This window comes from Artemia franciscana, chromosome 7 (assembly GCF_032884065.1).
Source record: "Artemia franciscana chromosome 7, ASM3288406v1, whole genome shotgun sequence".
NCBI classification, from domain to species: Eukaryota; Metazoa; Arthropoda; class Branchiopoda; order Anostraca; family Artemiidae; genus Artemia; species Artemia franciscana.
Window position 1 is genome coordinate 58428956 of NC_088869.1, and position 13387 is coordinate 58442342.

At 37.9% G+C, this 13387-nt stretch overlaps 1 protein-coding gene across 1 annotated transcript in view; it reads right to left on the bottom strand.

Annotated features, from left to right (window-relative positions):
- LOC136029535 (uncharacterized) overlaps positions 1 to 13387 on the bottom strand; it is a 327964-nt gene that overhangs the window by 106856 nt on the left and 207721 nt on the right. Inside the window, exon 13 of the mRNA XM_065708005.1 lies at positions 172 to 333. Coding sequence (XP_065564077.1) covers positions 172 to 333 — 162 coding nt within the window. The remainder of the gene's footprint in view (positions 1 to 171; positions 334 to 13387) is intronic.

Consider the following 13387-nt stretch of genomic DNA (forward strand, 5'->3'; position numbering starts at 1 on the left):
CAATTTTTCAAAATTCCAGATTTTTTACCGTTTCTAATTCGCGAATATTAGCGAATTTGAAATTTCTCTTCTTCCTAATAACCTATAAGTTTCAGTTTTCACAACCCAAGCCTTGAATATTTCAAGAAACTCGGCTTTTTTTCAAAATTTCACAACTTGAAAAACACAAACCTTGACATACAGGACGTGAAACAACACATCAAGTTTATTCTTGGCATCAATTTTTTTGAAATTCCAGAGAAACAGCCATTGAATAAAATATGAAACTGTCGTTTTGGTAAGCTTGTCACAGATAAGCTTATTCAGTTGGCCTTCGGTAGCAATCTCCAGATTCTATAAATAAAATAATTTAATGACAAAGGTTACTGAATGTCATATATGTAACGTTCTTGTTTTTTGTCTCTTTGTTATAAGCGGGTCAACCAAGACTTGGGTTTAAAGAGCAAGTTATGTTCTGGTCCTGAGAAGGCATGGAGGTTATCAGCCCTGCTCATATTAATTTTTGCTCGTTTTTAGTTTGACTCGGCATTTTATTGCAATTTCCGTTCATTTTGAGTATCATTTACTTATTGATAGTAATTTGTGGTAGTTTTAAGCTTGGAAGATTATGTGGCTCTATTTATGATCATTTTTGGCTTAATAGAGCTCTTTACTTTACTTTGAAAAACTTGTTTAGTAGAATTTTTTTTTTTTACATTGCTTTCTGTTCGTTTTTATTGACTTAGTCTTTTTCATATTTTTAATTTTTACATATTTTCGGTTTTTTCTATAAGAATCCATGGTTTGGGTTACTAATTTTAAGTGGGAGAAACTTTTCCAACAATTTTTAATCCAGAAACAAACAAGTGTTTTTTAATTAAATTCTATAATCCTGAAGTTGACCTGAAAAATCATTCCCAAAACGATTTTATCTATGCTCTTTGACAACCTGGATATATTTACACTCCTTTATTTATTTAAATTGTAAGGGTAGAGGTAGTAATAGTCATAGACACAAAATTTTCAACTTATACCCCCAGTGGTTCTCGATATATTGCTGAGGTGTCTTATTGGCAACCATAAACACATTGCCTTTTCATTAGTTTAAAGCAACATTTAGTTTTAAAGCATAAAGGTACAGTTGCAGGGTTAAAATGCCCAATATCCCTAAACACATAGTTACTGAGCCGTTCTACGTTGCTGAACAAAATGGCTCTATCAAAATTTTGGCTGGATGCGTTTGGAAAATGAATGGGTTTGAGAGCTTCTTGCCCCCCAATCCCTTGTTACTCTTAAAAAGGGCACCATAACTTTTCATTTTGAATCCAATTAGCTCCTTTAAAATGTCCAATGATATTTCTAGGTATTATAGAGTGGCTGTGCCTATTATATTGCTTATATACCCTTTTGAAAACCTGCAGCAATACAGTTTTTTCATTTAATTAAAACTCCTCCTAAGCGTTCCCTAAAAGTTTCATCTTATTAGCCTTAGCGTCATTAGTCATAGTAACTGTAGTGGTAGCATTAAAGGTATACACATAATGCCTTCTGGCTAGTTCAAAATCCCCCACAACTTACCCTTAAAGGTCTAACTTAATAATATAAATTGTTCTTCGAATATTTCTTTGAACCTTTTTGAAATACTACATGATCACAGTTTGTTTTGATTTGGCTCAAATTGCACGTAAATATTCCTTAAAAGCTTCAAACCCTTAGCTTCACCTTAATACCCTTAGCTTGCGATGTAGCAATAGTTGTAGTAGCGATATTAGTAGCAGTATGCCCATTAGTAGGGGAAAGATACGGAAAAAAATGGTCGAACCAGGAAAAAATTGGTACAGAAATTATTTTTGCACCACTGTGTTCAGAAAAGAGAGCTCTACAACATATCAAAAATCTAAATCTCCATCCCGTTGCAAAATTCCCTTTTTTTCACGTTTTTTGCAACTATTTTTTAGATATTTCCAGAATCCAAGAATGAGGAACCGTGAAAAGAAAAGTAGTTTATTGATGGTTTCCCTTTTAAGAAACGATTGTTTTTGTGCTCTTTTATTAGACAGAAACATCACGTTTAATCATTTAATTCTTTTTTATGTTTTGTTTTTGTTTTTGTATGAAGTAAAAAAAAAAAAAAAGAAATCAAGCGACACACGATCACGGGGTATTTTTCGAAGAGGAGCACGAATGTTTCGGTTCAGAATGAGGGTTTTCGTTGTAACATTCACCGACAGCTCACTTATTCCCAATTCTCTTTTTTAGATGGCTGAGACCGCAGTTTTATGTCCTCTTTGTGAAGGTTCAATAGACACCTCAGAATCGTCGGTACTGGCAGAAAAAGGAGCTACGGCGATCAATGAAGCTAGCAAAACGAGAGGTACCAGCATCTCTGTCGAGGCAGGGAACCAAGTCCATGTTGCTTGCAGAAAGACTTTCACAAACAAAATATACCTGTTGGAAATTGAGAATGAGAGACGACGAACCTTGCAAGAAAAGACGGAAGCAGAAACAGTGGTACTCCGATCACGGACTCCAAGTTTCAACTTCCAAGAGAGTTGCTTTTTCTGCACTACAAGGATAAATCTCCACACTACCCACAGAAAAGGACACGAGTGGTACAAGGTTCGGACTAAAGACTTTGAAGAGAGTATAAAGGCAGTGTGCAAAAGCCGTGATGATGATTGGTCAAATAACGTTTTCCACCGAATATGTGCAGTGTCAGACCAGCACGCAGTTGACGCCATTTATCACGCAGCCTGTTCTTCTATGTTTCCATTAAATAAGAGCATTCCAGCCAGATTTGCGACGCAAGAACTTTTTGGAATACTCGAAGATACTGAGCCAGATAAAAAAGTCCAAAAAGGGGGAGGCCAGGTCACGATGAAAGATATCAGGCGTTTTTGAAGCTGGCTACTTTTTTTGAAGAAAATGACGAAGAACAGTATACAGTCAGTGAACTTGTTGTTAAAATGGGAGAGCTTTTGAATGGGACACACCTTGAACCGTACTGTAACAAGTACTTGAAGAGCAAGCTTCTGGAATATTTCAGTGACCAGCTAGTATTTGCAACTATTGACGGTAAGGCTGACGTGGTGACATTCAAAGAAAAAGCATCAGCGATACTCCAGAATTTTTATTACTTGGACAAAACCGATAACGAAGAGAGTGAGAAAATCAACCTTATTAGAGCAGCAGCAAAGATTATCAAAAGTGATATCAAAGGACTGCCAGCACAGAAGGAATCATAAATGACCGCAAAGCAGATTTCTTCTGGAGAACAGCTGGAAGGCTCTCTACCTGATAGCCTAATGGTGTTCATAGATGAAATATTCGTTGGAACCAATATTTCCTCCAAAGTGCTTGCCATTGGCAATTCCATCGTTCAAGCAGCTCGCCCGCGTGCCCTCATTTGTCCACGCAACTAGGCTTAGCAGTGCAACTGGATCACCATTTCAAGTCCAGATTTCTTATTGACACTTTACACAGCCATGGATTCTGCTCCTCCTATGCTGAAGTCCAGAAATTTAAACACTGTGCATCAGTCCATGATGAATCTAGCCTTGCAGGAGTTACCTCCGCACATGCTGTGCAGCATATAGCTGATAATGCAGATCACGATGTTTGCACGATGGACGGAAGAAACACTTTCCATGGGATGGCTCTGCTAGCAACAGTCACGCCTCCTCTCATTAACAGCCGATCGCCCATTCCGAGAGTTGAAGTTTCATTAGATGAAGTAGCCCAAAAAGGAAAAATTCCCATCTACCCTTACCGCTTAAGTGAGACAGTGCTTTCAAAGGTGCAATATGAGAAGATCCCTGGCAAAAATGTCAACGACCCGTATGTCTCACTCGATCACCTCTGGTTAGCTACCGGGTTCCTGAATGTCCCAAGGCCGAGCTGGAATGGATTCATGCAGTCAGTTTTCTCTAACCAAATACATCATGAAACGGGAAACCTTCGCAGCAAGGCAAGCGTCTTGTTTTTGCCCATAATTGACCTCCCGTCTAGCAACGAATCCTGCCTTTACTCAACCTTGCACTTTGTAGCTTCGCAAGGCAGAACCTACGGATTCACACCCGTTCTCACATTTGACCAGCCGCTCTGGTGGAAGTCTATGAAGATCCTCAAGTACGACACGACGAATGAGCTGAGTAGTATTGTTCTCAAGTTAGGCGGTTTTCATTTGAAGATGAGTTTCGTCGGATGCATAGGACACCTCATGGAAGGTTCTGGTCTGAAAGAGGTTCTGGAATTGGTATACGCGACTGGTGCAGTGCCGCACATTCTTTCTGGAAAAGCGATTTCTAGAGCTGTTCGAGCGCACATTCTCGTGAGCTCGGCCATATATGCTCATCTCCTCGAAGAAGAGCAAGCGACGTTGACGTCTCTAGACATGTCTACTGCCTTCGCTAACGTACTGGATGGATACCTCCCACCCGAAGATCTCAGTCATGATCCCCAGCTCAAGCAACTTGAAAACTTTCTCAAGCAGAGACGCCAAGACCTGCTGACTCAGAGAACAGCGAAGCTCTGGTTTCAGTATCTTGACATGGTTGACATACTGCTTAAGTTCATACGTGCCGAGAGACTAGGCCTGTGGGATTTGCACCTACAATCTGCAGTAGAGATGCTTCCGTTTCTAGCAGCATCTGGACATAACCTCTATGTCAAGTCGATCTGGATATACCAGAAAGAGATGGCTAAGCTTCAAACTAGTCACCCACCAATCTTCGAAGCATTTGAACAGGGAGGTCACACCATTAGAAGATCAGATCGACGCTGGGGTGGGCTCTCGGCAGATTTTGTCATCGAGCAGGAGTATATGAGAAGTCTGAAAACATCGGGCGGTCTTACAACTGGAGGTGGGATGACAGAACAGCAGAGAGCCATTTGGGTTCTGTCAAGACCAGCATGCCTGGGGATCAACCTCTTGATGCAAAATTTGACAAAAATTGGTCACTCGACAAGTGAGCAGCACCTCGACATGAGTTCCAGTAGCAAAGAGCGTGACTTCGACGATACCCAGAAGCTCGTCGGATACTTCAGAGAATCTTCTTCGTTCAGAGGTGACAATCAGCTTAGAAACATTGCCAACGGCATAACTTCTTCCCAAGATGTTAATGTTGACGAGGCCGATGTGGCTGGAAAGTTGATTCTAAGTAAGATGACGGGAAAAACCTTGAAGGAGCAAGTCTTCAAGAAAAAAGACCAAGTGACCCTAATGAATGCCAAAAAGGCGGGGTCTTCTGTGGTAGCGCACATAGATCCAGCGCTCCTTTTCCAGCGGTTTATAATAGTAGCCCAATGAACTGACCTCCGACAAGAATACTTCCAGTACGAACTTTGTACGATTCCTCCTTCTCTTTTCGAAAGCGATGGCCTTATGAGAAAAGCAAATAAGCCAGAGCTTGCAAAAGCGATCTTTCTGGCTTGCAGGATTGAGACTCAGTCACCCTCAAGACCTGTTTCTGCGTGTAACATCGTCTTGGATGGTGGTTCTCTTCTACATCGAGTTCCATGGAAGGTAGGGTCAACCTTCAAGGTCATCTTTGCTTCATACGTCCATTACGTACAAGCAAGGTACCCTAGTGCGATCGTTGTGTTTGACGGATATGAAGGTGGTCCAGCAATCAAAGATGCTACCCATTTACGTCGAGCAAGGATGGTTGGCCGCCAAGTCTTTTTCACCGAAGACATGACCCTCTGCATGAAAAAAGAAGAGTTTCTTTCACGTAAGACAAACAAAGGACGTTTCCTGAAGCTGCTCGGCAACCATTTGGAAGCCGTTGGTTTCCGAATTTTCCACTCGGAAAGAGACGCCGACGTTCTGATTGTAGAAAAAGCCGTAGAAGCTGCTAGTCTTACAGACACAATCGTGGTTGCTGATGATACTGACATCTTGGTTCTTCTGATCAGTCGATCAGATTCGCGTTCCGGGCGTTTATATTTCTCGCCTGAAGCTAAGTTTGGCGGTACTAGTTCAACTTGGGATATTAGTGAGATGAAGCAGAAGCTAGGAACAGATGTCAGAAATCTGATACCGTTCTGTCATGCCGTGCTGGGTTGTGATACAACCTCTCACCTTTACGGAATAGGAAAGGGCAAAGCCGTTCAGCTGGTACTTTCCAACAAGAGTTTCAGGGACAGCGCTGCTATATTTGGCGACAAGCTCGCATCGCTTGACGATATTGTGGCAGCAGGAGAGCGAGCATTGTTGATACTGTACGGTTGCCCTGATGTTTCGAACCTGGACACTGCCAGAAAGCTAATCTTTCACAGAAAAGTGAGAACTGCCACCACTTTCGTGCATCCACAAGAACTGCCACCGACTCAGGCAGCAGCGAAGTACCACTCGCTACGTGTCTACTGCCAAGTTCAAATCTGGCTCAGGAACCCAGTAGACCCTTTACGCCTGGGATGGAAACTGCAGGATAACGAAGTTTTTGCGCCAATAAAAACAGATCTCCCTGCCGCTCCGTCTCAGCTGCTGAAAATTATCAAATGCTTGTGTCGTATTGACGGCTGTGATAGTGAAAAGTGTACCTGTAAGAAAAATGGACTTGAGTGTACTATAGCCTGCCGTACCTGTAAGGGAAGCTCGTGCAACAATTCGAAATTTCAAGAAGAAGAACTTAGTGAAGAAGAATAACAGTTAACTGTGATGATGAAAAATCTAGTTCCTATATTTTGATGATGTGCAATTTTTATATATTTGAAAACTAAGGTAAAAGCTTTTCTCTGAACACATTAAGTTAGAACCTACCTTGTCTCATGGTGTTTGGCGCTGAGGTGTTTCGTCATTCCTGTTTATTGTTGTTTAGTCTTTTTTTTTTCTAAGCCTTTCGTTTACATAGCCAAATAGACTACAACGCTGGTAAGTTTTTTTTCCCCAAAGACACAGTTTTTTCCCCCATTTTTTTTTTTTTTGCTGATAAATATTTTTCTTTTGGTCAGGTAACGAAATGAGCATCAGAAATGAATTCAGAGCCAAAAGCTGATCTAAAAAGATGTGTAAAACATAATAGTTTACGTTTTTAATTTTTTTTCCCGGTTTTTGAGAATATAAATAAAAAAACATTAAAAAAAAAAACAATTTTGCATCGAGCTAGAGATTTAGATTTTTGATATGTTGTTAAGCATTTTTTTCCGGTCCGGATAGTGAAGAAACCATTTCTGTACCAATTTTTTCCTGGTCAAAACTTATTTTTCTCCTACTACATAGCACCTTTGGTTTCTTCAACATCCTCTGTAACACCCGCTGAAAGTTTCAGCTTAATACCATCAACCGTTCCTGAAGAATTTCTGATGCGTCCGCTTGACAACAGCAGTAGTAGTAGTAGTAGCATTAGAACTAATAGTAGTAGCCTAAGCTTTAGTGGCAGTAGTGGCAAAAATAGTAATAGTTGCACTATGAGTAGATTGAGTAGCATTAGGGCGCAAATATTATCTTTTGCTCAGTTCAACATCCCTTACAACAAGCCCTGTTGGTGTCGACTTCACACACCAAACAGTCCCTAAGATATTCCTGTTAAGGCTGGACAGACTCGCAAAGAATCTTCCTATACCTCCCACGTTAAACATTTGGAGTTTGCCTGACGTTCCTGAATTAGTGATTTTGGCGGTTTTTATGTCAATAGAAGTAAAAAAATCTGATGAATATTTTGGCATAATCAAATCTTAAAGCCGACAATTATTTTTTTTATAATTCCAAAATAATTATAAAACCTGTTTCGGGTTTGCATTCTAGATTGCTATGCTTGACATTGTTGTTGTGGGGTATCAAAAATAGAGCAAAAAATTTTATATTCATCAACAAGAAGCTTTTTTCTATAATATATACCTCCTGGCTGCAGTCCCTTCAAATACTTTACATATTTGTATTCCGAAATCAAAATTTCCCCTCAAAAGGTTAGATTGAGCTGTAATCGGAGCATCTAAGAATGCAAAAATTACACCAAGGGGTTAACCACTCGGATTGTTCAGGAGCGATTCAGTCAAGCATTATTTAGTTCTAACCTGTTTAAACAGAGTCTAGAGAAGAAGTAAGGTGCAGACACCAAACTGCCGGTTAATGAATATATAAGAAAATTGTATTGTATAAATAATTAAGGATAAGCTGCGTCTAATCCTAGAGATAAATTGAACACAGCACAAGGGCCGAATAAGAAGCAATGGTTTTATTTTAAAAAGATTGATCTATCGTTTTGGTTTAATTAAAATAAATTCAGGACAAATTTATGTATTGTAGTATAAGTACAATTTTGCATAATCTTCGTACTGAAATAAGAATTAAAAATATATAAAACAAGCTAATTAATAACTAATGAATGAAACAAAATAACTAATGAACGAAACAAAATGTCCCCAGAATATTTAAATTTGTTATAGCAAAACCCGAGTCTTGCTGTAGAACTACCAAAGCAAACTACAAAAGCAGTCAATGACCAGTCTCAAGTCCAAGGCCTTTCCAAGAAACAATTCCACCCCTTGGTAAATAAACCCCAATAAAAATTACCCATACTAAAGCAGTCAAATGACCAGTCTCAAGTCCAAGGCCTTTCCAAGAAACAATTCAACCCTTTAGTAAGTGAACCCCGATAAAAATGGTCAAAACCCTAATAAAGTTCTTATATAGTTCTTGTTATTGACCACAGTAACATGGGAAAAAAAGAAATATACGAGGGCTCCATTTGCCAAATGTGCAGGCCCATCGTGAAAAGTTGAAATTAAATTATCGGGCTAGAGGCAGACCGCGTTTACCAAAATATATGTTAGAAGACTTAACGGATGCCTCGGTTCATGATGAATCAAGTTCCGAAGGAATTGGAACAAATGCCCCTTTTGTGTTGAAAGTTATCACTTCTGGAAGAAATTTGGGGTCAGACCTTCTAAAAGGCTCACGCTGGATTGTGGATCTGCCTTACCTTTTTGAGAATTATGAAAAGCTCGTGATTCGCCACATGTAAGTTTTTTCTTTGTCTTTCATTTTACGTCATTGATTTACTGCTATCAAAATTATTAGGATGGGGAATTATTCTGGGTTGCAATTAATACAACTTGTACCTTATTAATTCTTGATAATTGTCTTTTCTGCTATAGAGAAAGAATGTTCGATAACTTTTAAAGATATTTTCATCTCAAAACAGAAAGTTAAGAAAGTAACACCATCAGATTCAGCGTATCATAGAACCTTATTGTACAAGTTTCAAGCTCCTATCTACAAGAATGTAGAATTTTGTATATTTTGCCAAAACACAAATCCCAGATGCGTGTTTATTTATTTAATTCTTTTTTCCAAGGGTGATTGTACCGACCCAGTGGTCTTAAAATTTTGCGAGAGGGCTCATTCAAATGGAAAAGAAAAGTTCTAGCGCCATCAAAACCCTGATATAGCCATTTTATTCAGCATAGTTGAAAAACCTTATAACTATGTCTTTCAGGACGACTTACTCCCCCAAAGTCCCCATGGGAGAAGCTGCAAGTTAAAACTTTGACCAGTGTTTGCACATAGTAATGATTATTGGGAAGTGTACAGACGTTTTCAGTGGGATTTTTTGGTTGGAAGGAGGGGTTGAGAAGAGGAGGTTATGTTGGGGAAACTTTCCATGGAGGAATTTGTCATGGGGAGGAAAATTTTCCATGAATGGGAGGGGGCAGGATTTTCTAGCATGATTTAAAAAAGCAATGAAAAAATAAATATGAAAAAGTGTTTTCAACTGAAAGTAAGGACCAGCGGTAAAACTTAAAAAGAACAAAAAATATTACACATATAAGGGGTTCATTTCCTCCTAATCTCTCACTCTTTACGCTAAAGTATTCTTTAGTAATTTCAATTATTTATTCTACGGCCTTTGTGCTTCAGGGGTCATTCTTAAGGATTTAGGACAAAATTTAAGCTTTAGTGTAATGAGCGAGGTATTGACAAGTGGGCGAGCCCCCCTTATATACGTAATAGATACCTGCGAATATAGAAGCTCGTTAGGTAAGCTAATTCGTAAGTTACGTATATTTTTACTAATGAAAACAATCGTAAAAAACTAAAAGCTCTAGTTGCCTTTTTAAGTAGCAAAAAATTGGAGAGCAGCTGGGCCTCCTTCCCCGCTCATTTTTCTCAAAATCGTTCGATCAAAATTATGAGAAAGCCGTTTAGCCAAAAAAATAAAAATTCAAATTTCGTTTTAATTATTCATCTGCGCAGAGCCGAAATCAAAACATGGATTAACTAAAAAAACATTCAGAAATTAAATAAAAAACGATTTTTTTTTAAATGAAAGGAAGGAGTAACATTAAAACTTAAAACGAACAGAAATTACCCAGTATATGAAAGGGGCTGTTCCCTCCTCAACGCCTCGCTCTTTACGCTAAAGTTTTTACAGTATTAAACAGTAGATCTTTTAAATTATATTTTTGGTAAAAAATAAGGAGAGGGGCACATTTGAAGGAAGGCCTAAAAATTCAGAAAAGAACTTAAAACAACCATAAGTAGCTACTTATACTATTCCTAAGAGCGAATGCTTCGCTATACCCCACCCCTCGCCCCTCTTTAAGCGACAGTTTGTAGCCCATTATATATTTCCCCATTACATTTTGAAATAGCCCCACTTTTTACTTCTGTATTAATTTATGACGAAAGCTAATCAATCGGTGGAAAAAATGAGTCGCGCTATTCTGAAATAAATAAAAAAAAACAAGTTTTTTTAACTGAAAGTAAGGAGCAACATTAAAACTTAAAACGAACAGAAATTACTCCGTATATGATAGGGGCTGTTCCCTTCTCAACGCCTTGCTTTCTACGCTAAAGTTTGACTCTGTCTCACAACTCTCCATTTGAAAAAAAAAAAACTTGCCAATTTGAAAAAAAAAAAATATACTATGACGTTTAGGGGTGTTTCCCCTTATTTTCCAAACTCGTAACTCGAAGAAGAGGGGGATATGTTGGGGGAACTTTCCTTGGAGGAATTTGTCATGGGGGAAGAAAATTTTCATGAAGGGAGCCCAGGATTTTCTAGTATTATTTAAAAAAAAACAATGAAAAAATAAATATGAAAAAGCTTTTTCAACTGAAAGTAAGGAGAAGCATTAAAACTTAAAACGAACAGAAATTATTACGCATATGAGGGGTTTACCTCCTCCTAATACCTCGCTCTTTATGCTAAAGTATTTTTAGTAATTTCAACTTATGTAATTAATTTATTTTTAGTAATTTATTCTACGGCTTTTGTGATTCAGGGGTCATTCTTAAGAAATTGGGACAAAATTTAAGCTTTAATGTAAAGAGCGAGGTACTAACGAGGGGGTGAGCCCCTTCGTATACGTAATAAAAACATGAGAATACAGAAGTTAGTTACGTAAGCTAATTTGTAAGTTACGTATATCTTTTACTAATAAAAAGATTCGTAAAAAATTAAAATTTTTAGTTGCCTTTTTAAGCAACCAAAAAATCGGACGGCAACTAGGCATCCTCCCCCGCTCCATTTTTTCTCAAAATAATTCGATCAAAACTATAAGAAAGCACTTTAGACAAAAAAATAAATATTAAAATTTCGGTTTAATTATTCATCTGCGGAGAGCCAAAATCAAAACATGCATTGATTCAAAAACGTTCAGAAATTAAATAAAAAAAAAAACAGTTTTTTTAACAGAAGTAAGGAGCGACATTAGATTCAAGATTCAAGATTTTATTTAAACTTCTGTACAACACACACAATATATATAAAAAAAGGGTCAAGCCGGAGACACAAGGTCGATTGACAAAGACCCGGTATAACAATATAGCACACCTATTTTACAGAAAAAAGAAACAAAAACAAATGCATAAAATAAATATCAATAAATCCACGACTCACCACTAGACGGGAACCCACCCACAAAACAACTGACACTCGGCAAATATCAATCTGAAAAACAAAACAAAACAGTGTGCAAGCGAGGGTGATCGATGACTGGTAACTTATTTGAAAAAAAAATAATAATAAAAAAAAATAAAATGAGCCCACCTTATCAATATCAAACAAACAACTATTCACTTTAAGATTTTTTTTTATTACTGATTCTTGAATTTATTTATAAGGATAGAATGAAGTTGCTTTTTAATATGTGGGAGAGATTTACTGCAGTCAATATATGGTAGATAAAAATGCCATGAACCCATGATCGAAAAATATGGCGAGAACCGTGATCTCTCAGTGGTTAATTTCAGGTGCTGCATTCTCCATTTATTACGGGTTTCATAAACATGGTCAGGTTGCTCAGGGAAAAAATTTCTCGTACGAAAGTACGGAGGCAGTTCTGAGCGGTTATATTTTACCTTAAATAAAAAAGAATGAAGAGTGAATAATTCTGAAACAGGCAAAATATTAGTTAATAAATATATAGTTTCAGTTTTAGATTTATTTGGATAGGAAGAAGGTGACGGTAAATATCTTTGCAAAATTCGAAGAGCCCGGTTTTGAAGAGTCTGTATCGGTTTTATATGATATTTGAAAGTTGCTAAATAAATTAGGGGACAATACGTAAGATGGGAATGCACCAAGGCAAAATAAATGAGTCGTAGAACTTCATAGGGGAAAAAATGCTGAAGCCTCCTCATTACACCAACTCCTTGGGAGATTTTAACGCGTGATCTATTACAATGTTCTTTATAAGATAGATTTTCATCAATAGTTATACCAAGATACCGGAGTGAAGTTACCCTTTGAATTCGAATATCTGTAGCCTGATCAATTATAGTTGAAATTCCTTTTGCTTTGTGTCCAAGTCTACTATAAATGATGAATTTCGTTTTGGCGGAATTCAATGACAAAAGATTAGCTTTTAGCCATACAATCAGCTGGGAAAACACGATTTGCAGCTTCTCTTTGACATCATCTTCCGACTTCCCTGCAAGTGTTGATCCAGTATCATCGGCGAAAAGGACATTCAGGGTGTTGGTTTCTGTTGGAAGGTCATTTATGTATATTAGGAAGAGCAGTGGTCCCAGAATTGAACCCTGAGGAACACCAATATTGGGCAATAAGCATGGATCCGAAGCTGTTTTATTGATAGTTGTTACTTGGGATCGACCTGTTAGGTAAGATGCGATAAAATCGTGCGCTGGTCCTCGTATCCCGCCATGGTTTAATTTAAACAACAATATTTCGTGACAAATCGTGTCAAATGCCTTCTCAAGATCCAAAAAAATACTAGCCGGAATCATTTTTTTATCAAGACATTCGTGAATAAATTGGACCATTGTCAGGATAGCGTCCTGCGTACTATGTCCCTTTCTAAACCCATACTGATTTTTTGAAAAATAATCATTCGAAGTAAGGAAATTATACACTCGATTATAAAAACATCGCTCCATTAATTTAGAAAAGCCTGAAAGAATAGATATCGGTCTGTAATTCGTGCAATCGCTCCGGTCAGA